Source organism: Rhinoderma darwinii, chromosome 3 (genome assembly GCF_050947455.1).
Source record: "Rhinoderma darwinii isolate aRhiDar2 chromosome 3, aRhiDar2.hap1, whole genome shotgun sequence".
Classification (NCBI taxonomy): domain Eukaryota; kingdom Metazoa; phylum Chordata; class Amphibia; order Anura; family Rhinodermatidae; genus Rhinoderma; species Rhinoderma darwinii.
The window spans coordinates 42,873,430-42,900,505 of NC_134689.1; the positions used below are offsets into that span (position 1 = coordinate 42,873,430).

The 27,076-nt window shown below is 42.0% G+C and overlaps 1 protein-coding gene across 3 annotated transcripts; it reads right to left on the reverse strand.

Moving 5' to 3' along the window:
- Positions 1 to 27,076, reverse strand: LOC142750960 (F-box/LRR-repeat protein 21-like). Of its 3 annotated transcripts, XM_075859942.1 has the most exons (8): positions 26,848 to 27,076; positions 24,680 to 24,728; positions 12,265 to 12,360; positions 8,183 to 8,260; positions 7,885 to 8,065; positions 6,914 to 7,036; positions 5,610 to 5,781; positions 1 to 762 (listed from the first exon to the last, which is right to left on the reverse strand). In XM_075859942.1, the coding sequence occupies exons 3-8, from the start codon at positions 12,324 to 12,326 to the stop codon at positions 119 to 121; spliced, it is 1,260 nt and encodes a 419-aa protein (XP_075716057.1). In that variant the 5' UTR covers positions 12,327 to 12,360; positions 24,680 to 24,728; positions 26,848 to 27,076; the 3' UTR covers positions 1 to 118. The 3 variants fall into 3 exon arrangements, with proteins under 3 accessions (XP_075716057.1, XP_075716055.1, XP_075716056.1); XM_075859940.1 differs by having other exon boundaries at positions 7,885 to 8,260; XM_075859941.1 differs by lacking the exon at positions 12,265 to 12,360 and having other exon boundaries at positions 7,885 to 8,260; positions 26,848 to 27,075.

Below are 27,076 nucleotides of genomic sequence, written 5' to 3' on the forward strand. Positions count from 1 at the left end.
TTTTGAAATTACTTTGTTTGGTTTGTAAATACATCTTCATTTGACATCTTATCTATGTAACATATAATTGCATAGCAAGCAAAGGTAAGACACATCCTAAGTCATAGCCTTCTTTAGTCTACCACGTAGGCATCATATCCGGAAACCACATTCTTCCAAGGTGCTTCGAAACTTCATAATGAATTTGATCCAAGTTGTACTTGTTGTCTGGAATAAGTACTTCCTCCATAATAGACAGTTGTGTCAGTCTTCTCCCACACGTTTTTACAAATTCAACAAACGCACTGCAAGACACTTCACACTCCCCAAGACCGATGGCGGTCAAGTTTTTGCAACGGTCAGCAATACGAATCAGCTCATGATCCAAAGGCTGAAGTCCATTTGCACAAACCACCAGCTCAATCAGTCGTGGACAGTTCATGCCTATACGGCCTAGCATTGCCTTGCTCACAGCACGCCCAAAGTACAGGTGAGTTACTGGAGTCTCCTCTCGAAAAAATGCATCGAATTCCTCTTCATACAGGAAGAAGTACATAACAATATTGACTTTTGGAGAGTGTCTGATTAGAGCGTCCCAGCTTTGCTTCTTAATGGTGTGAAATTGTGTTTGACCTGGATTTTCACTGACTACATCAACACGAAGGTGTTCAAGGCGGACATGTTTTTCCGTCGAAAGGGCCAAAAGTAATTCATCGCTCAGAAGATGGTAATTCAGGGCAAGTTCTCTAAGTCCATGACACTGATCAGCAACGCACAAAATTCCTAATGATAAAACAAGAATCATGGTTTTATTAGTGTTTTAGACTACCATTAATACATGGTTTTAAAGGTCCTATCATAGACACCAGCTGACCATCAATCCTTTATTGATTTATTTAAACGTTTTGTCCTCTTTTTGTCCCCATTATCTAGTTCCATCACACACAAGCCTAAGATTTTTTTGTTAACTTGATTGATTACTGCTTTTGATTTTCATACATGTTGGACTGTATCTGCAGAGGTTGTGACCACAATCCACAAACCATAAAGCAAAGATACCAACCCTGTTACACTGTTGGACCTTAGCTAACCCTATTAATAATTAAAGCATACCTATCATTTAAAGGGAGCCTGCCACATCTACCATGCTGTCCAATCTGCAAGCATTATGTTATAGAGCAGGAGGAGTAGAGTAGTTTGATATATTGTTTTGTGGGAAAAGATTTAGGATCTTGTAATCTATTGATTTAAATCACCAGTGACTCTGTGCTAAAGAGTCCAGTGGGATGTTTTAACCAGTGATTGACAGCCTTCCTTGCATTTGTGCCGAAATCACTGCATAGTACTGCCCACTGGACTCTTTAGTCTACAGTGAGTAGAAATCTAAATGAATAATTAAAGATTATCCTGAACTTTTTCCAACAAAACTATATATCCATCTTTTCAGCCCCAACTTCTCTATAACATGCTGCCAAAAGATGGGACAGCATGTTTGATGTAACAAGATTCCTTTAAAAAAAAATGTCTATGGAAAGATAATAAACCTTGTAGTATATCTGATTAAAGAAAAAAATCTCTTTCTCCATTTATCAGATGGCCCCTTCACATCTGTCTGTATATGTTCAGAAACTTTGCCCTCACAACATCTACTATTAGGTTGTGTTCACATATTGTGGTCATTTCACAGTTTTTGCTGATATATAGTACCAAAACTGCTGTGGCTTTGCAAAACAACTGGGCTTTTTGCAGCTATTTTGACATTGTGGTCAGAAATAGTTATTCCCTTACCTCCTGCGGCAGCACAATAATGGGGTATTTCTGCCCCTGTGAACTAGTAGGACAGATGGAATTTTTAACTAAATCAAACTAATTAACTAGAGTCTCCTGCCTACATAAGGACATCTAGCCTGCTTTGCACTGTGTTACTGTTTTCATTTGTTATGCTGAACTTCCTAGATTCCTCGGAGGTGTACTAAGGCTTCGTTCACATCTGCGCTAGGGTCCCGTTCCGACAAAATATGGAAGCACGGCCCGTAAAATCAGAAAAGTAGGACATGCTCCATATTTCCCGGCACGATACAACGGCACGGACACCCATCCGTAGCGCTACGAAAAGGTGTCCGTAGCCAATAGAACCGGGCAGGTCCGTATTTGCGGACCGTATTGTAGTCCGCAATTACAGAGTTTTTTTTACGGTCGTGTGCATGGGGCCTAACAAGGGTCTGTGTGCAGCCCCAGCTGTGGTTGTAAAAGAAAAAGAACCTCCAATTGAAAGCACAATAGCTGCAGGGATTGTGATATCCGCCTGCCTGTAGTTATGAACTTATGATATAAGTGCCAAGATTGTCGCCCTTGTGACCTTGCTGGTGAACCATCACTACAAGATGAGGTCAATAGCTATTGTGAGCTAATTGTGCCTGCTCTTGTCAGATTGCAGAAGCTATATAGCTTAAGGCCTAGCAAGTACCTATATGGAAGACCAGTGATTTAAGGATTTTTCAAAAATCCATGCTGAGATGAAAGAATCAGTCTTCCTTCTATCAGGAAGGTCTAAGCATTGCCATGGGCAATGCCCTCAGTCAATTTATCATTCTAATGGAAATAGTTGAAGTCCACCCGGTCAAGGGACCACGATGTTGACCAGGGGGAAGCTCTAGTCTCTACATCTAGGGGACCTAGGGCCTTCAAAGTGGAAAAAAGCTATGATGGCAGAAGAGTAAACATCCTGATTACAGTTCATGTTTCCTATGGATGAGCTACAATTAAGCAGTGAGGTCCTCCTCCAAAGATTTATAAGGCTATCGCCTAATTTGTCCAGGCTACTGTTGTACCTGCCGAGTTCAGGTCAAATCTTCAAGTGTGCGCTTGAAGGGCCTACTCTGCTGAGCAGGTTCAGTGGCGCAATTTACTACGCGTCGGGCTTCGAATAACATGAATGCATCTTAGCAACCTTTGGCGCTCCAGCTCTTGTGAAACGACAACTCCCAGCATTCCCTGACAGCCAAAGACTTTTTTTTTTTTTTTTTTTAAATACCTTATCCTACAGCTAAGCTAAATGTGCCTGATCTCAGATCTTGCACGGCTGTGGGCCAGGCGGGTGTCAGCATGGAAGATTGGCTGGGAATCCCTGGTTCCATTGTTTTCTGGAAATTTCCAAGGCTCACCAAAGTTGGATTCTACAGATCCAAGTTGATATAGATGCCAGAGCTACATGTGATGGTATCATTAGTTTGGCCCCTGACTACCAGGGTGATACTATCCAAACAAGTAAGGTTGTCAGACAAGACAATGGCCCTATCTACCACTGGTAGACATTCTCTCTGGCTTAAACTCTGAGTCGCAGTCGAGCTGATTAAAATTGTTGAGAGCTTCTCTGACAAGAAGGGGTAATCTTTATCGCAGTATTTGAGGTAGACATAGACACTTCAGTCATGGAAAAATTTCCTCCGATGCCACAGAAGTAAATATCAAGGCAGAACAAGATTCCCTAGAAGGGTATTAAGAGGCTCCATAGCCCTTAACAAAGTCAATCAGGATGACCGAGCAGTCTTGGGCTCTGCATGAAGGACAGGTTCAGCGCCAAGGTGGAAACATTTCTTTCCCTTTATCAGGGAGACAATCTCTCGGCAGTGGATGTCCTGTGTATCCCTAGGAGGTTCAGGCTGGTCTATGTTTTTCCCTCTGGTTTCCTTGATACTCAGTGTATTGATGAAAATCAGGCAAGACAAGGCCACGGTAAAAGCCATCATACCGTTCTGGCCACAGAGGTTATGGTATTCCTACCTCATTCAGATGAGTCGAGGATGTTACTTGGCACTGCCCCCAGTGCAGAACTTGGGGTCTCAGAGCACTCAACTCTGCCAGCACTAGAAGGGTTTCAACCTGACAGCCGGAAGGTTGACCAGCCCCTTTTATAATCTAAAGGACTCTTTAATGAATTTATGAAGACCTTCTCACAGTTTGGGTCTGGATCTACCAAGAATACTTACACAAGGTTCAAATTGATTTTTTTCAGCTTCGTATTCCACTCAAGGAGTGGATGGTTCAAAGCTGCGGATTAACAACATCCTACACTTCCAGCAGGAAGGATTCTGAAAACAACTGAGTCTACCAACTTGAAAGGTCCAAACTTAGTTCAGGTCCGCTTTTTTGGGTAAGATCCTTGTCACAAAAGCCCTTGGTCAAAAGGTTCCTGAAATGGTCTGATAGAATGAGATCTACTATCGTCAGACCTATGGCAAAATTAGACTTTGTTTTAGTACTAAGAGGTTTATGCTCGCCTACCTCTGAACCTCTGGAAGAGGTCCCACATAATTACCAATCCTAAAAAGTTATTTCCTCCTGGTCATAATCAAGGGCTGACACAGGCGGTAGAGAGTCCCTGGTGTGGGATGTGTTGGCCCCTATGCTCTCCAATAATTTACCATGGCACACTACGTGGTGTCTCTCCAACGGTGCACCAATAACTTTGAGACACTGTCTCAGTCCCTTACATGCAATGTACTGAGCTCCTGCACGGTTTGCACATGTGATGCGTCCGCCCCTAACCATAACATCTGTCAAGAGAAAGGGGGCGGACACATCACAATCCATACATCCTATTCCTCCATGACATGGTCTCGCTAAGGCTACTGCCAAACTTCACTCCAAAGCTCCCTCATTTGTACTCCCTTCCAGTGTTCTGGCACGTGTCTTCCTCTCATGAGGAGCATAATCTCCATTCCTAGATCTGTGCTGTTGTCTTCAGATCTATTTGGCTGGAGTAAGAGATTAGGAAGGTTGAGAATTTATTGTTTCCTGTAAGAAACAAAGAATTAAAATTCACCAAACGTACCCTGGATAGATGAAGTGTAGAGGCCACTAAGGCTGGCTTACATTGTTAAATCTCTGATTCACCTCATTTTTCTAGAACCTACTCTACTAAAGCAGTGGCCACCTCTTGGGTTGAATAAAGTCTGATCCCGCTGGATCAGATTTGCTGTGCAGCTTGGAGCTATCACTTAATATTTATCAACCATTATAGGCTGAATTTTTGGTTCTCCGAGGAGACGGCTCTTGAGCGGTGAATTTTGAGTTACATTAGTCAAGAGGGCCCTCCCTATGGGGTTATTTCTTGCTATTTCCCCATTATTGTGCTGCTGTAGGACGTAAGGGAAGAGTAGATTTCTATCTGTTTTCCCCTAGTCCTAACAGCAGCACAAGCTTGCCGTCCTAATTAAGGCTACTACTTTATAATAAACACATGGTAGGAGGGGTTAGATGTCCCTATGTAGGGAGGGGGCTCTAGTTGAATAGTTTGATTAAATAAAAAATTCCATCTGTTCTACTATTACACAGAGGCAGAAATACATTATTGTGCTGCTGTTAGGACCAAGGGAAAACAGATTAACGTTAGAAATCTAATGGCTTATTCTGATTATTTATCTAGAATTATAGGTATACAAGTATATAAGATATATAAGGTATATAAGACTTCAAGAAGTACAGGATAAAACTGCTGACTGATATGGAATAGGGAGCACAATTATGTTGAGAAATATTCTAAACTAAAGTTGAAGAATGTTAAGTATAGGAAAAGATACGCAGATGATACAACTTTAGCAAAAAAAACCTCGACTAGCTTCTCTTACCAGCAGGTGATACATGAGGACAGCTGCTCATTTTCAATAGCTTCAAAGTGTCGCTGTTGTTCGCCACTAAAACCTTTAATGAAGGGTCGTCCACAGGAGTATCATCAATTTTTATTGAAGACAATGACTTTGAGTTGACAAAGACTACAGTCAGTGCAGATACGAAATGAGACTGAAACAGAAAATACATTATTACTGATTATATATTGTACGGCTATTATAACACACGGTTAACCCATGTGTCAGGCATAAGTGATTGTCATTTATAGAAAGCATGTTATGAATATAAATCTCCTATACCCACTTCCTTTACCGCTATCTACACAATGAGCCTCATCTAATTGAGCACATTTAACCTATGTTAACAAACCAAAGGCTGTCGTGGCCGTTCTGGAGCAGCAGCTGGTTGGCAGCTCACGTGTAACATCCGGCAAGGGTAGACGGAGAGTAGTGCAAGAGCATACACATTTAAGCTTATTATATTGTGTGGCTGGCACTGTTATTTGGGCACTGACTATGAATGGCACTGACTATGGCTGGCAAAGCTTTTGGGCCACTGTGACTGACTCTATTAAGGGGGTGCTTTATTAGGGTGGTCATGTGGTTATTTCATTTAAAGAGGTGCTCTTTTATGGGATCAATGTGGCTTGTTCTATTATGCACTTCAAAAATGGTAACTTATAAAGCATTTATCACACTGTACGCAGCTCGCCTCATGTGCCTGTTCTTGTTTCCCATCTCCAGAAGTTAGGCGACATGTTTTTACACAAATATCCTCTTTGTCAGTAGTTACCATGATAATAGTGCATTTTACTATTGTTATCTTTTAATGCACAAAATGGTCATCGGCACTTAAAGTGTAGCTAAACATTCGATAAACTTCTGACATGTCATAGTGACATGTCAGAAGTTTGGATTGGTGGGGGTCCGAGCACGGAGGCCCCCACCAATCTCTAGAACGAAGCAGCTGAAGTGTTCGTGTGAGCGCTCATCTGCTTCGTGTCTGTTCGGCTATTTCCGGAAATAAATGTATCGGTGTAAGGACTCAATAGAAAGTCTATGAGCCCGTACATCGATACATCGGCTTTCCGGAAAAAGCTGAACAGAAACTAAGCAGCTGAGCGCTCACACGGACGCTTCAGCTGCTTCGCTCTAGCGATTGGTGGGGGTCACAGTGCTCGGACCCCCACCAATCCAAACTTCTGACATGTCTCTATGACATGTCAGAAGTTTGTCGAACGTTTAGCTACACTTTAACACAAATCCTCAATTTGAAACCCTAATATAAATCCTATTATTTTTACCTTGGAAACATTCATGAAACTGGGTTTTGCTGTAGATATTAACCCAAGAGTTTTAATGGAACAATTTACAAGCTGAGAGAGAATGTCACAAGCTGCTTCTGCTGATTCTGTGCAGCTATCAACCTGAAAAATAAAGAGAAAACTCAATGGTATACAATCCATATATATCAGTCATATTTAATTTATAATGAGTAAATATAGTGAGGGAGTGATAGCAGAGGACCTCTCTTAAAGTAACGCTGTGCGTTATCCATTCCCCCCTCCGGATCGTACATAAAATAAAAAAAATATATGCTCACCGCTCCTCTTCGCTTCGCCTCTCCGGGTTCCTTCAGGCTTCCTTATAATACCGCAGCTCACACAACATCCTGAGTGCTGCGTCACATACAACGTCTTAACGCTGCCCAGCATCGGGACCTTGTATGAGCAGTAGCATGCTGAGAGTGCCTAAGAGGACAAGGAGGGGAGGGGCTGTGAGGTAAGTTAACTTTTTTTTAATTGTCCAATCTGGGTGGGGAAGGAGGGTAGTTCGATTAATGGGGGGCAAGGTACAGGGCCTTTACCTTGCTGCACCACACAGAGGAGCTGGCGTAGACTTCCGCTATAATTTTCTTGCTTAAATTATAAATCCATTCAAACTCCTACTAGCTGGCGTCTTGCGACTGGGGGGAACGGTAACTGTGGTATCCCATTTTGACGATAGGTGATCAAACCGCTACAGATGTAGCATTTATCCACCTATTGAGTGGATAGGTGAAAAATGCTAAAGGCTAGAATACCCCTTTAAGGATTAAAGCCGAAACTTCAGGCTGGTATATATACAGATAACAGAAAAAGGATGGTACTCCCAACAGAACATCAATATCAGAGATTTTCTTTCACTGACAAATAAGGTTTAACGAATTTAGGATTTTATTATCACATTAGTTTCTTCATGTATTCTATTATTGCTAAAGTGTTCTGTACAATACCTTGAAACTAACATACTGAAGATGGTTAGCATGTCTTTTAATGATTTGCTGGATGAGATCAGGGTGAGTAGACTTCAAGTATGATGTAGCTGGCTGGTTCAGTTCAAACTCAAACTTTTTCCATAGTTCAGGAATATGAAAAACTTCATTCCAACGGCGACAAACAGATGATGCACGAGCCCTGTCAACAAGTGGAAGGTACTGAAAGATATGCAAGACCACATGGTGAGGCAGACTCCCCCAGTCCAGCATGCAGGAATGCATTTGAGATTTCTGAAGTTTAGGTGATAGAGCGTACTTTTTTTGTTTCTTTATTCTTTTTGGTCCTTCGACAACTTTGCTGTCATTAGTAACAGTCAGTCTAACTCGTTTCATTCTGAAGAGGATAAAATATTATAAAAGTCAGTATTGAGAAAAGCAAAAACAGAGTTGTAAAATGGTTGCACATTACTTTGTTCTGTATTATGTTAACTATTATTCATGTTGTCACCAAAAACAAACCAAAAATCCAACTGACCGCCTATTCTCCATGCCATGTATAGTAGGCAGGTGTTAGGCATAAAGAGGGGATTGATCATCTAGCGATAGCTGCCCTTTTCCTGCTCCCAGCTATCAATTTAGGGTTACCCTTAATAATTATGTTACTCAGAGAAAAAATACATTTAGGTAATGGGTTTCAAGGTCAGCAAATTTAGTTTTGGGGTTTTATGTAAATTAGGCCTATCTACTGGTTTGTTCACATTTTCACCCTTTTCAAGATATCTGTATGACTCCTTATGTCAGGTATCTACATACTCTCCCCTTCTATATACCACGTACCTTCATTCGCTTCTATTCACTGGAATTTAGCTCTACCTACCCCTATCTATGAGTAATGGCTCTTGTGAGCTAGAAACGCGCCAGAGGGGACAGACGTTTTACGTATTTTGTCCACTTTAAGCTGTTCAGCCTTCCGCTGGCTATCTAAATTAATAAAAAAATATTTATTTTTCAAATTCCACAAGGAGTGCTGATCTTTTCCTCCTGAATGTTGTTCCTATAGCTTGGAGATCGCTGTCTTCTTTGTTTACCTGGAAGGGTGAGCTGATATTTCCATTTATTTATTGCTATACCTACTCTGCCCTACTGGACTCTAGGTACCTGCCTACTATAATGACCCTCCTTTCTATATCTCCGGTGACCTATCTACCATCTTCCACTGTACGTTAGCTATCTACTCTCCAACTTGCATATACTCTCCCCCACTAAAAACCAGGCTATCAAAAGGACAACTAGTACCTACCTACCCTCTCCCTCCTGGACACAAGGTATTTGACTATTCACTTCACTTTACAGCAGGTCACTTACTTAACATCCTCTCTGAACATTAAGTACCTACCTAACTACAACCACTGGACACTGGTCCTACCCTCTCCAACTGGACCACAGGTACCTACATACAATTTTTTACTCAACATCAGCTACATAACCTCCCACCACTGGAGACCAGGCCAACCTACATACTTAATAGTCATCATATCAATCTAATCTAATTGGACTTTAGGTACTAACCTACCCTCTCCACTCGACACTGGTCCTGGCTATGATTGAAATTGGACATCAGGTACCTACTTATTGTATTCCACGGAAAAGCAGGAACAGCCCTAAATCCTACAGTTCTACCTATTCTTCAAACTAGACATTGGTTACGAACCTATGCTCCTTCACTGGACGTCAGGTATCTAACTACCCTCCTCCACAATAGACACCTGAAGGTCTACCTACAGAACAATAGATAACCTAGATACTCTCTTGCTCCTAACAAGACATCTATGGGATACTTTACATCTATTTCTAAAAGAAAATTGTCTCTAAAATGGGATGTGTGAACCTGTGAATGACTAGGACAGGTGTTAAGATATCAATGATCTTTATTGCACAGGGGCCAAGAATGCTTTCAGTGTGCACTCGGCCAGAGGTGCATATTGCAGATTGCTTGTGGTATTTGGAGAAAATATAGAAGACGAGCGATATACAGGATGTGTATGGTCAATGCCCTGACAAATATTGCTGAAGTCCCTATGTATAGAAATAGCAATATGTATGTATTGTTCTAACTTCTGATTACTAATATATGACAAATTTATAGATATGACCACATGGTCCTGGTACTCGATTTGCATAGGAGACATGAATGGTAGTTTGGAGTGGCGGATGGATCCTCGAAGGGGGAGAAGGTTTCTTTTTCTTAGGATATCTATTGATTTGTGTCATATCCTATTCAATCCCTTCAAATAGTCGTATCTTCCATAACCTGAGAGCAGAGTCCAACATAACAATTCTTCATCTAAAAAAATAGAGTAACAGTCAATGAAAACTAAGACTACTTTCTAAAGTTCAAGGGCTTATACACTATATATGGAGCTTGGGTGGCTGTTTGGAGCTCAGTGAAAGGAGGAGGATCTCAGCTCATGTTAGCTTCTGCTCCGAATTGAATGGCCAGTGTGGAAAGGGCTCCTCTCTCCACAGACCACAAAATGTTAGCAAAAAAAGGTTATATTGTCCATCTCTCCTCCAGGAAGGGGTGAACAATGCTATTAACTTTTTCTGCTACCGAAGCCCTTTGGAAAGTTCACAACAGAAAATCCAAGGTGGGAATCGGTCGCACCCCCAGTGCTGAACTATAGAACTAGTAATGTGAGTAATTCTAAATGACCACCTCTAAAGTTGTCTGCATTTAATGAAGAAAAGATTGCAATGGCGCTCTGGAATGAAGGTCACTGGAGTTTATGTGCGCTGTTAACTATGCTGTATATGGCTAATAGGATTATCCTCAAAATGATTTTGTGAACCTCCACAAAAGTGAAATTTTAGGGTCAGTTCGCACTGAGTTTTTCGGCACTGTTTTTGATGCAGGAACCGCGTTGGAATCTGCTCCAAAAATGTCCTAAATCGCCCCTCTCCCATTTCAATGGGAGGCAGAGACGGTTTTTTCCCGGGTGGCTTTAGGCCGCTCGCGGGAAAAAAAAGTGTCATGCTCTTTTTTTTGAGCGGTTTCCGCCTCTAACCTCCTGTTGAATTCAATGGGAGGCAGGGAAAACCCACGGCGCTCATTTCTGAATGGTTTTGTGCGGTTTTTTTTACAGCAGTCCTTGCATTAGATTCAACGGTCACGGGCATACTACACCACAAAATAAAAAAGCGTTAAAACAACGCTGGCAGTTCAAGATCTGCCTCAAAATTCCTTCAGACTATTTCTGCCTGCAAAAAAACTCTGTGTGAACTAGGCCTTAATCTGGTGTTAATCTAACGCAGAATGATTTTGGGCAGATCTTGGAAGATATTTGTGGCTGCGTGTGGATAAACCAACTTACTAGTTAGGTGTGGCCTTATCACTGCTTCTTTACTATGATGTTTTATTTGTTCCTTTAAATTTTTATAATAAATCTCTAGTGTTTTCATTGGTTTGTATGTAAATTATATATTTTTATATGATATATTTGTGAATGTAAAAGTTGAAAATGTCCATTAAATGAAATAATCTTAGAATAATTTATTTTAATGTCTCAGAAGATTTCAAAGATGTTATTCAGCTTTCATTTTAACTTAAAGTGAAAGTGCACATTTTAACATCATGTCATTTTTAGGTTGAAAGCTCTGTGCTGAATAATCTCTTAATTTATCTTAATAGTGGTAATAGCTCAGTTTTTCTGATACAAAACACCAATTCCCTGAATCGTAAACTTCTAGCTTCCTGCAACTACCACTAGAGGGAGCTTAGGAGCAAACCGCATACTGTATATATTTATTGAACTCAACAATAACAGTGTGCAGTAAGCTCCTAGGCTCCCACTAGTGGTGGCTGCAGGTACAAAGACTACAATTTTTTTTAAATGCAACCTGTCAGCAACTTTATGCTGCGAGTTCTGTGCGAGTGCTGGGAGGAAGGAGTCCAACTTTATTCATGAGCTGCCGCTCCCACCGCCCAGCCGCCAATGATTGACAGCTTTCTCCCTATTACTGTGCGCAGGGAGAAAGCTGTCAATCAGCGGTGGCTTTGCGGCGGGAGCGGCAACTCAAAAACATGCTGGACTCATTACTCACAGCGCTCATATCGCGCTGCAACACAAAGGGCAGCATAAAGTTCACTTTAACTTTGTCTATTCAGAGGATTTGGAGATCTTTATCAGAATCAGACCTAAAAATACAGTTTATAAAATTAATCAGCATAGAATTTTGGACCAGTTAAGATTAAAAAAAAACAACGAAATGGTGTTAGATAGTGGAAATTCACTTTAAACTGAAATAAAACAAGTGATGGACACAATGAACTCAATTACATCTTTTCTGGTTTTCCTAGAGTAAGAAGTGCATTTCCATAATGGGAAACAAATTTCTTACCTAAACAATGTTTCCAAGTTATAGCTTGTACTCGATGAATGAACTGAGATAGCCGCTGCCATGGGGCATTCACCAGCATCCGTCCACTGTGACCTCCTACCTCAGCAGAACACCATAAAAACAGGCCCGTCAGTGTATATTAAGACATGTGCAAGACACTCACAAGACCACAAACCATACTATTACTATGGAATGTACAGAAATGTCCATAAATGCTAGGTGGGGGCGAATTTAAAAAATGACATACAAAAGGTTTAAAACACCAAGTATAAAATAACTAAAAACATTTTTTAATTAAGCACCCAACAATAAATGCTTATTCTGTGTAAGCAATCAGTGTTACTAACAAATTATTGACACAGAGCCCATGGCACAAATAGGTTTATGGTCGAAACTAAAACTATGGTAATGGTCAAATTTCGTGTACATATTTACATTTAATGGCCAGAAGAATGTGGCACCCAAACATCACATTCATACTGTATGTGCTCATTCCAAAACCACAGGAATTAATATGTATTTTGCCAAAATAGTAGCTTCCACTCCACTCCTGGGAAGGTTTTCCACTACATGTCGGAATATAACTGCAGAGATTTGAGCCATAAGGGTACAAGGTTATTGTTGTTTTGCAATAAGGCCGGGTTACAGTTTATTGATAAACCATTTTTATGGATATATTTGGTCAAGGGACCAGGCTCAAAGCTTTGCCACAAAATTGAAAGTAGTCAATTAACTGGAATGGTGAAAAAGCCTGGCCTAAACCATAAAAGGAATGCCAAAATCACTATCTTGCTTCGAACATACTGTTGTAAATGTGCATATAGGCTGGAAGTATTCTCCTGTCATCCACCAAACCCATATTCATCCATCAGAGTATCCAATGTTGGAGCGTGATTCAATGCTTCTGAGCTTAAGACCTCTCCAGCTAACACTTGGCATTGTGCTTACTGATCTGGGGTTTGTATGTAGCTGCTCGGCCAAAGCTCCCTTCATGAGGCAACTAAAAGAAGGCAATTTTTTTGCACTACAGGCTTCAGGACTATTACTTTGTGGCTCAGCTGTTGTTCCTTCTTCGTGTTCCCACTTTACAATAAGAACAAAAAAAAGTTGACCAGGGCAGCTCTGGCTGGGCAGAAAATTGGTAAACTGACTTATTTTGACATCCTATGACATTGTCATAGTTAAACTAATCTCTTTGGTATGACCCATTCTATTGTGAATGTTTATGTTTGTCACAATGGGTGAGGCTGAAATGGCTAAGTGAACTAATTAGAATGGGTGCCCAGATACTTTTGGTCAAGAGGTGCTGGAGTACTGAAAAGTTGTCGCGTACATAGGCAATATAGCCACAATGAGCATTGAATTTAAAGCACAGTATATAAAAGTAAAGCAGATCACTCCTTTCTATTCCTTTAGGCCCTATGCTTGAGGTCTGATAGTTCCCATTGCTAAAAAGCTGATGCCCCAACTGGAGACATAGTAGGATCATTCTTTTAGAGGGGACTGTGCAGGAAACATGGCACTTGCCTACTATGACCCATTTAGAGGAACACATCCTGCTGCATTCGTCAAGGCTTTGCAGTTTTAACGCCTCAAAAAGAATAATGCAGATTACCAGTAATTTCAGACCATCATTTCCAGATTAACAACATTTATGACCACCATCACAGAACTTCATCAGAAGTGTATTGTAATCGAACCTGTTCATGTCATTTTAGACAATTTATATAAATAAATATACCATGGTATTTGGCAGTGATTTTTAGTACCACTGGAAGGGGTTGATACATAGACCAAATAATCTTGCTAGTCTACATTACCCGAAGAGCCAAATTATGCCTTTCCATAACACACATAGTTATGTATGGAACATTGTCTGCTATAGAACTCATATTGCAGCGGTGCTGAAGAACAACAATTATACTCTTCTTCTAGTTTTAATTATCTAGTGTACACATGCTATCATATTACTAGATGAAAGTGTTACTGCAAGCAAAATCTTCTAATTTAGCTTTTGGCTAGTTTAAGAACTCTACATGTCCCCCAAATGTTCACTCACTTTAGTGGCACCATTTAAAAAATCTCTACTATCCTTTTCTAGCCTTAGCTGGTTGCCAATTGCCAACAAGACCATCCAGCGTCACTGTCATGGGCCACTTGGGAGATTGCATAAGAAATACTCCAGCTGCAAAAATCTATAGTTGGCATCACACTATGATAAAAATCTATTGCTGGTGCTTGAAAAATTAGGCGTCTAAGCTATTTTCTGGTATTTTAATCTCAGAAGGTTGCATTATTGATATAAAAAAGCTTTTTTAAATTAGTTCCCAGTGTCCCAATAAAAGCCGAGTGGAGCATTGTGTGTCTGCAAAAAAAGAAAAGCTGCAGACGTTCAAAAAGGAATCACGACCTTGACCTGATTACCAAGCACAAGACACAGCATGTCGAAATTTACTTGTCGTGATGCAGAGGATGAACAAGTCCTTTATCACTTTCATTATTACTGTGTATCTGCCGAAATTACACTTTTTTCAAATATGAGGTCTAATTATTGTCGCTTTGTCATTTGTGTTAATTCAGATGAGTTTAAAACGAAATTACATATTACATCAAAATCAGGGGCGTAACTATCGCGGTAGCAGCCGTAGCGGCCGCTACAGGGCCCGCGGCTTGAGGGGGCCCATGCCGCCAGCCGACACGCCCCCCCCGCCCCCCATATGCCCAGTGGCGCCACTAGCAGCCGTTATGGTTACTACAGCAGTAGCGCTGCTACTACGGGGCTCGCGCCGCCGAGCCTCCAACAAGTATGGGCCGACCGACACAGGCGTTCTCATGCCCGCAGGCGTCGCTAGGAGGGGGCCCCGATGCTGCTACATGTGGGCCACTATCTACAGGGGGGTCTATATGTGGGGCACTATATACAGGGGGAGCTATATGTGAGACACTATACAGGGGTGGGCTATATGTAGAGCACTATCTATAGGGGAGCTATTGTTTAGGGCACTTTCTATAGGGGTGGGCTATATGTGGGACACTATATACAGGGGTGGGTTACCTGTGGGCACTAGCTACAGGGTGGCTATATGTAGGGCACTGTCTACACGGGTGGACTATATGTGGGACACTATATACAGGGGGAGCTATATGTGAGAGTATATACAGAGGTGGGCTATACATGGAGCACTAGCTATAAGGGAAGCCATATGTAGGGAAGCACGGTGGCTCAGTGGTTAGCACTATTGCCTTGCAGCTCTGGAGTCCATATGTGGGCACTATCTACAGAGGGTTGTATGTGGGACACTATCTACAGGGGCTTATATGTAGGTCACTATCTACAAAGTCTCTATGGGGGTCACTATCTACAGGGGACTATGGGGGCACTATCTACTGGGGGCACGGTGTGTTACAGTGTATGGTACTATTATAATCAGGGACACAGTGTATGGTGCTATTATAATTAGAGGTGCAGTGTATGGCGCTTTATTATATTTAGAGGTGTTGAGAATTTTAACTTCGTTTATAGGTGCAGAAATGTTTAAAAAGTGAGAAGCTGAAGACATCTGAGCGGAAAACTGCAGAAATGGGTCATGGCCAGTAGAAATCCATCATAGATGTCTGGACCGGAGGGAGAAGAAAGACTAGAATCTGAGACGTCAATGGTGAGTCACTTAATGTAAATGTTTATTCTGCCTCTAATCAGCACTGTAGTCACTGTATGATCTGCAGTGAGATGATGGTGGTATGATTTTTTTTTGTGTGAAACAGCATCTCCCAGCATATCCTCACCATTGTTCGGCCCTGCTGGAAGCTGTAGTTTTTCGCCGTACAAATCTATACCGCAGGGGTTGCACTAAATTGAGCTGTATTTGTTCTTGTGTTGTATATATGTACTGATCTTGGTTCTGGTGCTGTATGTAAGTACTGAGCTTTGTTCTGGTGCTGTATATACGTATGAGATTGGTTTTGGTGCTGTATATATGTACTGAGCTTGGTTTTGGTGTTGTATATATGTGCTGAGCTTGGTTTTGGTGTTGTATATAAGTACTGAGGTTGGTTTTGGTGATGTATATATGTACTGAGCTTTGTTCTGGTGCTGTATTTATGTACTGAGGTTGTTTCTGGTGCTGTATATATGTATGGGCTTGGTTCTAGTGCTGTATTTATGTACTGATCTTGGTTGTGGTACTGTATGTATGACCTGAGCTTGGTTCTGGATCTGTAATTATAGAGGATATATTTATAATAACAAAATTGCAGGGCAGATGGAATTGTTCTCAATTCATTGTATATTTCATGGGAACCTATCTGGTAGGTTTAACCCCTTGAACCGCCACCATGCGCTAATACACGACCTGTCAATATTTCCAAACATTCCACTGTATGTTTTTTTCAGATGCAGCAAAATCCACTTTTAAAACGGCGCACACTATATGCTAATTACTCATTAAAGGGTCATGGAGCGCTGCTGCTATCCTGAAGTGTCACATAGTCCTGCCTCCAAACCCACCTTTCCATGTTTGAGTGACATCTCCCTGGCTGATACAACTTTCTCGGATGCGCCATTGCCTTGTGGCACTATACACAAGGAAGGGAGCTGTGTGGCACTATACACAAAGGGGGGCTGTGTGGCACTATACACAAGGGGGAGCTGTGTGGCACTATACACAAGGGGGAGCTGTGTGGAACTATACACATGCGGGAACTGTATGGCACTATTTACAAGGGGCTGAGTGTGGCTCTATCTACAGGGGGCTGAGTGTGGCGCAATCTACAGGGGTCTGTTTGTGGCACTATCTACTAAGGGGGGCTGTGCTGCACGTTCTACTAAGGGGGTGCTGTGTGGCACTTTATACAAGGGAGGGGGGCTGTGTGGCACTATATACAGTGGGAGCTGTATAGTGCTACATACAGTGGGGGCTTTATGTCGATATCTACTGGGGGGCTGTATGGCACTATCTACAAGGGAGAGGTGGGGGCGCTATCTATAAATGGGGTGTGACAATGTCTATAGGCGGGGCTATATAGCACTGACTACAGGGGGCACTATTTATAAGGTGGGCTGCTTGTGGCACCCGGGGGTGGCCCCGGTCAAGAGTTTGCTATGGGGCCCAGTCTTTCCTACTTATGCCCCTGATCAAAATGTTTCTATTATTTTTATTATTTACCTACTGTGTAAATTTTAGTGAAGGCTGAACTATGATGGTTTTATATTCAGCTCTAGAAGTATTTTTTATAATACCTACAGTATAGCTGCTACAAACAAATCGAAGCTAAAATTTAAATGTATTCTCCCACAGAAAATAGATGTCATATGAAATTGCTACAGTTAGGTCCAGAATTATTTGGACAGTGATACAATCTTCATGATTTGGGCTCCGAATGCCACCACATTGGATTTGAAATTAAACAACTGAGATGCAATTGTAGTGTAGACTTTAAGGTTTAATTCAAGGTGTTGAACAAAAATATCCCATGAAACGTTTAGGAATTGGAACCATTTTTCTACACAGCCTCCTCATTTCAGGGGCTCAAAAGTAATTGGACAAATTAACATTACCATAAATAAAATGTTGTTTTTTTTTAACACTTTGTAGAGAATCCTTTGCAGGCAATCACTGCCTGAAGTCTGGAACCCATGGACATCACCAAACGCTGGGTTACCTCCTTTGTGATGCTTTGCCAGGCCTTTACTGCAGCCGTCTTCAGTTGTTGCTTGTTTATGGGTCTTTCTGCCTTAAATTTTGTCTTAAGCAAATGAAATGCATGCTCGGTCGGGTTGAGATCTGGTGATGGACTTGGTCATTGCAGAATATTCCACTTCTTTGCCTTAAAAAACTCCTGGGTTGCTTTCGCAGTATGATTTGGGTCATTGTCCATCTGTACTGTGAAGCAACATCCAATCAACCTTGCTGCATTTGGTTGAATCCGAGCAGAAAGTGTATCCCTGAACACTTCAGAATTCATCCGGCTGCTTCTGTCTTCAGTCACATCATCAATAAACACTAGTGACCCAGTGCCATTGGCAGCCATGCATGCCCATGCCATCACACTGCCTCCACCATGTTTTACAGAGGATGTGGTGTGCTTTGGATCATGAGCCGTTCCAAGCCTTCTCCATACTTTCTTCCTCCCATCATTCTGGTACAGGTTGATACTAGTTTCATCTGTCAAAAGAATGCTGTTCCAGAACTGGGCTTGCTTCTTTACATGTTGTTTGGCAAAGTCTAATCTGGCCTATCTATTTTTGAGGCTGATTAATGGTTTGCATCTTGTGGTAAACCCTCTGTATTTGCTCTCATGAAGTCTTCTCTTTATGGTAGACTTAGATACTGATACACCTGCTTCCAGGAGAGTGTTCTTCACTTGGGTAGATGTTGTGAAGGGGTTTTTATTCACCATGGAAACGATTCTGCGATCATCCACTACTGTTGTCTTCCGTGGACGTACAGGCCTTTTTTTCAAGAATGTACCAAACTGTTGATTTCACCGCTCCTAACGTTTGTGCTATCTCTCTGATGGATTTCTTCATTTTTTTCAGCCTAACGATGGTCTGTTTCATTTGCATTGAGAGCTCCTTTGACCTCATGTTGTGGGTTCACAGCAACAGCTTCTAAATGCAAATTCCACACCTGGAATCAACACCTTTTACCTGCTTAATTGATGATGGATTAACGAGGGAATAGCCCATGAAGCCCATTAAATAGCATTTGAGATAATTGTCCAATTATCTTTGTTCCCTTGAAAAAGAGGAAGCTACACATTAAAAAGATGTAATTCCTAAACCCGTCCTCAAATTAGGATGTGAATACCCTCAAATTAAAGTTGAGAGTCTGCACTTTATACTCATATTGATTATATAACTGTATATTCAATATGTTTTGGTAAACAGCTAAAATGGCAAAACTTGTGTCACTGTCCTAATAATTCTGGACCTAACTGTAGATATAACAGATCTTTATTTTATTTTAAATTAAATGAGCGCTGATTCCTATCTTCTGACATTTTGGAAGATAGTATAAGAGGGGACTGCCTGCTCATACCACTAGGGAACATTCTTGTGCTCTCTACTTGGGACAGACATTGTTGGTCCATTGACTGTAATGGTTCAACCAGAATAACATTTTTCTTTTATCCAGGGCAAAGATTTAGTTTGGTGCATCTCCCTCACAAAGCATGGCCCTGTTCACTACACTCGGCCGTCTTATGACAGATAGCAACGCTGCCTGACGGAACTCATTGACTTATAATTTGTTTAGTTAGGGTCCTGTTGTGATGTCTATTTTGACTATAAGAATATCGCTGCATGCTGTGCAATTCTTTTTACGTCAAATGTGACGGAACTGCCGATGGAGGGTCCAAAAGGACCCTTCGACGGCAGTGTGAATACAAACTAATACATACTATGATGGCTTGTATTCATGGATCTGTATTTTAGTTTTCTAATCAGTCTGCCCTGTCACTGCTGCTACTTGGTGGCAGACCCTTCCCCATCAAGCAAAATGAATCTGCTGTCAAATTAATATAAATCCCCATTATTATAAAAATGTATTATTAATGCTTGCTGCTGGTGCTAGTGACCATCAAGGGGTCAAGCTTTGCTAGAAAGAAGGGGCTGCAACATTATCAATCGGGGGTGTTTGCGCCTATCTATCTATCTATCTATCTATCTATCTATCTATCTATCTATCTATCTATCTATCTATCTATCTATCTATCTATCTATCTATCTATCTATCTATCTATCTATCTATCTATCTCTATCACTATAAATGTATTCCATCTATCCATCTCTCTATGTATTGTTTTGTGGTGATGATGTAAAATAGTTGAACCCTTTTCTTGGGGGGGCATATTTTTCTTACTGTGTATATGTTCCCAGTTATGACATTTTTTATTTATTCTTTTCATAAGGACATTACTTTTCCAATGAGTGATATCTGGATCACCAGATTTTTTTTACTCCCAAGCTGCTAACGGGGCTGGAATGGTATGTGAAAAGCATTGCCCATATACCTTTATAAGATGTAATTATATTAAAAGAAAGCAGACTGACACTGCCATACCCGGATCATGGATCGTTAGCACCCTCAGAGTTAAAGGTAAACTTATTTCATGGACCTCGCAGTGCAAGTGCTTAGGTAGTGCTCTGTGGTGTATACAGCAAAGACCATTCGTATACAGTGAATAGGAAAACTGTGGCACTCGCCACTGTAGCAAAAATCTTCCTTTAGTAAGATCCTGGTAATGGGATGTGGCATATCGGCCTACGGCCGTTTCACGTGAGGTCATGCTTCATCAAGGACTCTGGAGGTAGAGAGGTGGCGGAAGTCATGGGTCTGATGGAGTACGACCAAGAGAGGAGAGCACCAATTAGAGCAACAGTAGATTACACCCATCCATCTTTTCTTCTCAGCCTATGTACAATTGCCGTCGTTTATCTTACAGAATAATTTTATAACCATATTGACATATATTGCTGCTTAAAGAGGAGCTGGCATGTCTGCTTTAGTAGAGATGAGCGAACCGGGACAACCGAACCCGGTTTCAGTCCGAACATCGGGAAAAGTTCGGTTCGCAGAGATTCCGAACTTCACCGGGTTCGGCCGAACCCGTTTTGACCGAACCCGGTCAAAAATATTATACAAATCGGCAGCCACTTGTCTCTATCAATCACTGATAGAGAAAAGAGGCTGCTGATTAAAAATAAAATAAAAAGCATTTCATACGTACCCGGTCGTTGTCTTGGTGACGAGTCCCTCTTCTTCCTCCAGTCCGACCTTCTTTCCTGACGCGGCAGCCTGTGATTGGCTGCAGAGGCCGCTGCAGCCTGTGATTGGCTGCAGAGGCCGCGGCAGCCTGTGATTGGCTGCAGCGGTCACATGGGCTGTAATGTCATCCAGGAATGTCGGGCTGGATGTCGAGAGGGACGCGTCACCAACGCAACGGCCGGGAGACCGGACTGGAGGAAGCAGAAAGTTCTCGGTAAGTATGAACGTCTTTTTTTTTACAGGTTACTCTATATTCTGATCGGAATTCACTGTCCAGGGTGCTGAAACAGTTACTGCCGATCAGTTAACTCTTTCAGCACCCTGGACAGTGACTATTTACTGACGTCGCCTAGCAACGCTGCCGTAATGACGGGTGCACACATGTAGCCACCCGTCATTACGGGTCCTCATGCACACGACCGTAAAAACACCCGTTATTACGGGTTGTAATTACGACCGAAATAGCGGGCCCATAGACTTCTGTTAGCCACGGGTACCTTCCCGTTTTCTCAAGGGAAGCTGCCCGTGCCGTTAAAAAGATAGAACATGTTCTATTTTTTTTATTTTACGGGCCGTGCTCCTATACTTTATAATGGGAGCACGGCTCGGAAAAACGACCGGCTGCCCGTGGCCGGCCGTGCCCGGCCGTGCTCATCTCCTGAAATACTCTGTGCTGCCTTAAACTCTGTGGACAGGTCAGGATCCTGTTTCTTTTAAACGCTGCTGGGGAACCCGCTCGATCCACTATATAAGGCTGCGCTACAGTGCTTGGGAATAAGTGACTGGGGCAGAAGAGGATGGAGGCGCAGCCTTATATAGTGGATCGTGCGGGTTCCCCAGCAGCATTTAAAAGAAACAGGATCCTGACCTGTCCACAGAGTTTAAGGCAGCACAGAGTATTTCAGGAGATGAGCGTGCGGATCTTGTGCGGGGTGGTGACTTGCCAATCATGTGAAGATGTTATTGAGCACAGGAGTGGAGGAGAGGTAACAGACTGAGAGTTACGTAATGGTAAGAGCAGAGTTCACAGCAGCACAGAATCTGCACGCTCCTCTCCTGAAATATTCTGTGCTGCTGTGAACTCTGCTCTTACCATTACGTAGCTCGCAGTCTGTTACCTCTCCTCCACTCCTGTCCTCAATAACACCTTCACATGATTGGCAAGTCACCACCCCGCACAAGATCCGCATGCTCATCTCCTGAAATACTCTGTGCTGCTGTGAACTCTGCTCTTACCATTACGTGGTGACTTGCCAATCATGTGAAGGTGTTATTGAGGACAGGAGTGGAGGAGAGGTAACAGACTGAGAGCTACGTAATGGTAGGAGCAGAGTTCACAGCAGCACAGAGTATTTCAGGAGAGGAGTGTGCAGATTCTGTGCTGCTGTGAACTCTGCTCTTACCATCACGTAGCTCTCAGTCTGTTACCTCTCCTCCACTCCTGTCCTCAATAACACCTTCACATGATTGGCAAGTCACCACCCCGCACAAGATCCGCACGCTCATCTCCTGAAATACTCTGTGCTGCTGTGAACTCTGCTCTTACCATTACGTGGTGACTTGCCAATCATGTGAAGGTGTTATTGAGGACAGGAGTGGAGGAGAGGTAACAGACTGAGAGCTAAGTAATGGTAAGAGCAGAGTTCACAGCAGCACAGAGTATTTCAGGAGAGGAGTGTGCAGATTCTGTGCTGCTGTGAACTCTGCTCTTACCATTACGTAGCTCTCAGTCTGTTACCTCTCCTCCACTCCTGTCCTCAATAACACCTTCACATGATTGGCAAGTCACCACCCCGCACAAGATCTGCACGCTCATCTCCTGAAATACTCTGTGCTGCAGTGAACTCTGCTCTTACCATTACGTGGTGACTTGCCAATCATGTGAAGGTGTTATTGAGGACAGGAGTGGAGGAGAGGTAACAGACTGAGAGCTACGTAATGGTAAGAGCAGAGTTCACAGCAGCACAGAATAGTGAAAAAGTTTGATGAGTAAGAAACAAAGACTTTGTGGGGGTGGCAAATGTATCTTGTGCTTGTAAATAACGCTACTTCACCTTGCCACATAGAAGAAGTGGGCAAAATGAAGGAAACATAATGGAAACCAAATACCAATTAGTTTCAGAAATAAAAAAACAAGTTGCAAGTTGAAGCTCAATGGGGAGATGTACTGTGCGATTTGTGCCAGTTTTTTTGGCAGGAAAAGGGCATAAATTTTGGCGCATCTTTGTTTTGAGCAAAAATGAAAAACGAAGCTGCAGAAGCGCTCAAGTTAAACGTTTACCTCAGAGAGATTCCTTAGAAACGTCGTTCCCGCGAAGAGCATCTGGTAGTGCTCGGCCCAGGGATTCCGGCCCTGGGGAAGCTCCCTGACATGACGTGCTGTTAAGGGCTCTTCTAAGGAGTCTCTGGGATTGGAGATCGGAGCGTCAGAAGCGCTCTGGCCGGGGACTTCGGGATTGGAGAAACCACTGACGTCACGGTCCATACCTGGGGCTTCCCCATGAGCGAAATCCCTTACCAGGGCATTGTCAAAGCTTTGGCCGGGAATTCAGGGATCTTAAATCTGCTAATGTCACTGTCTATATATGGACAGTGAGGTCAATGGCTTCACTAGGACTGGAGCCCTTGGTCAGAGCACTTGCATTGCCCTGGCAGGGGACTCCGGCATTGCAGCTTCTGAAATCACTGTTCATATATGGACAGTGACGTCAGGAGCTTCCCCGGGCATAGCACTTCAAGTAGCGCTAAAAAAGGGGAGTTCGGAAGACGTATCCCACTATGTATATACAGTGGGATACATCCCATGCTTCTGTCAGAGCTCTACGTTTATCTCGGATGAAAGGAAAAAACATGATGTGAACCAGGCCTAAATTATGGCTGGCTCACTAGATAACCTAAATTGAACAGCTGTCGGCTGAACAAGCATTTGTGGGACAGTTAAGACAGTCCCTCTATTCATTCTTATGAAAGCCTCGATGTGAGTCTCATAGAAATGAATAGAGAGACTGACTGCCAGTCCACACAGCAGACACTGTAAGGCTATGTTCACACAGAAAATTCCTCCTGCAAAAACTGCTCCAGACGGTTTTTGCACAGTGGTTTGACAAAAACACGTCAAAACACTAGTCGAGGCGTTTTTTTCCCTCTTTCTGACTGATTGAAATGGGGTTTTGGAGGTGGAAACCGCCTCAAGATGGGTCATGACGCTTCTTTTTACCGCGACGCGTTTTTTTTTACTCGCGGTAAAAAAACTCGTCCAACTCCCATTGAAATCAATTTCGATGCATTTTCGGGCGGTTTTTGAGGAGTTTTGCGGCGCGGTTTCCGCGTCAAAAAACTCATCAAAAAACTTCGTGTGAACATACCCTAAGATTTAGTTAGCCAGAGTGGGGGTCACGTGGTCCAACAGAAGGACCGAATGGAAACTGAAAATAGAAGATGGAGCACTCGGTAAATATTTTTGAACTGCAGTGTCAGGTAAGCAGTCAAAACCTAGTTCTCAACTTCATACCAGAAAAAGAAAACAAGAATCATATTCATTACTAAATTTACTTGAAATTACATCCAGCAAAAAAAAAAAAAAAAGTACATAAAGAAAACAAATGTAAACTCAAACTATATACAGTATTGTCTTTATATTCACTTACCTGTTAGTGAAGTTCTAACTTTCTTTCTGTAAGAGACCTCAGGTGGATTCTGGGAGATAAATTTGACAATAAACTGTAGGAAATACAGACATTTCTATGTATATGCATGTTTCAAATAACAATAAATCTTAAACTTGCTACTAACCACATACATACAAATATTTATATTCTCCCTATTGTAAGTAGATTTAGCATGTAATGCATATTTATTTTTATTTAGTGGTTTAGGTTCCATTGGTGATCGCAGTGTGCTGTTGCCATTTTTTTGTGTGCTGTATAAATTTGCAGTCACATTTGTTCTTGCACCTGCGTACACATTTTGTATCATTTTGTTGGAATGTGCTGTTCAAAATTTTGTGTTGTTTATGTGATCCATATATGTGGGGTTAGTGACTGCCTCCATTTTTTGTTCTTGTACTCCTCCCATTCTGCCCTGGGTGATTTTAATTAGTTTAAAGGCTTATTCAGATGAACGTATAATACGTCCGTGAAAAGCGCGTGATTTTCACGCGCCTCGCACGGACCTATGGGGGCCGTTCAGACAGTCCGTGATTTTCATGCAGCGTGTGTCCGCTACGTAAAACTCACGACATGTCCTATATTTGGTCGTTTTTCACGCATCACACACCCATTGAAGTCAATGGGTGCGTGAAAATCACGCGCAGCACACGGAAGCACTTCCGTGTGACGTGCGTGATTCGCGCAACAGCAGTAAATACTATGAATGAAAACAGAAAAGCACCACATGCTTTTCTGTTTAGAAACATACAGAGTGTCATAATGATGGTGGCTGCGCGAAAATCACGCAGCCACGCATCATATGCTGCTGACACACGGAGCTATTATGTACCTTTTGCGTGCGCAAAATGACGCGTTTTTTTGCGCGCGCAAAACGCATACGCTCGTGTGAATCCGGCCTAATGCTGGTTCCTACCATCCCCAGATATATGTAGGCTTAGTACCTGTTCTGTGTGTATGTGCAGAGTAGGTCCCAACCTATGGAGGACGCCTTGTCATGGCAGGTGGGCAAACACATTTTGATCAAAATGTGCACTAAGAACCACCCTATTGTAAGTAGATTTAGCAGTAATGCATATTTATTTATATTTAGCGGCTTAGGTTACATTGGTGTTCGCAGTACTGTCGCCATTTTTTTGCGTGCTACAAATATTTATATATATATATATATATATATATATATATATATATACACACTTATATACATACAGCGTATCACAACATATCCCTTCATACGACAGTAGCTAAACATTCTTTTTCTACATACTAGAACATATTATAGCAAAAATCTGAATTATGAAAAAAAAACTTTTTTACCCCACATAGGTAATTCTTGGCCAATGATGTTAGATGCCATGACCATCAGCAGGGAAAAACTTACAGGTAAATTATCCCACTGATGGAAATAGTTAATTGGAATTTATTATGTTGTTCCAGAGACAAATTACGGGAAGTTGTGACAAAGACAGCCATGACATTTACGAGCCTAAGATTCCATTTCAGTATTAAGCAGGTTGTAATTTTGCACCATGTTTTCCTGTGAAGAGCTGTGTTACAAATCCCCTTTGTCTTCTAGACATGAAGTCAACATGCTCGAGATACATGTGAGGGTATCTTCTTTTAATCCATGTAACTTCTCCGAGTGCGTCATATGTGCCCCAAATACATGACCTGATCACTTTAAGTGCTAGAAAATGCAGTTCACATTCCTTCCGAAAAGTTTAATACTCTGAGACGTTCTGATAGATCTAATGTGATATATTATACATAGTACAGGTGCAATCCTACGATTGACAATATACGCAATAAAATAATTGAGTCAATAAATGTATTCCTTTTGAAAGATTATTCTTCTAAGACAGATTTGGTGGCATGGACTTGCCTGAACATAGTAGCCTAGAATGTTCACATAAATGAATGTACTTATACATATGAGTAGTACATAAAATTGGAAGGAAATAGAGAAAGGGAGAAAGAGAGCAAAAAATTGTGAGCCTGTTGCATAGTAACCTGACCCTACTTCCTTAAGGATTTGACAGCTCGTTGTAGATATTGCATATGAAGCACTCAGACAACAGAAAATCAATATACATATATACATATATATATAGATTATAGTCAGCATTGAATGGTTAATGAAGAAGACTTACCTTCAATGTATTTCACCAGGATCTAGTGGTATATCAGTATATCTCTTCAGAATGTGAGATCAGACTGGTTGTGACTCGATGACTACTGAGCTCCTACGTCTATCCTCCTCCTCCTCCCTCCCTGCCTCTGTGTTTCTCTCTGAAAAGTAGGCCACAATATCGCTGAGGTCTATGGGAAGGAGGAGACCTGGCGAAGCTCCAGTACACGACCTGCAGTCACCAAAGAGAA

Coding starts and splice junctions, on each gene's coding strand:
- LOC142750960 (XM_075859940.1), bottom strand. CDS start 12,326: ATGGCAGCGGCTATCTCAGTTCATTCATCGAGTACAAGCTATAACTTG. Junction 8,261..12,264: donor AACTTGGAAACATTGTTTAG/GTAAGAAATTTG, acceptor TATCCTCTTCAG/AATGAAACGAGTTAGACTGA. Junction 763..5,609: donor TCCTCATGTATCACCTGCTG/GTAAGAGAAGCT, acceptor TTTTATCATTAG/GAATTTTGTGCGTTGCTGAT.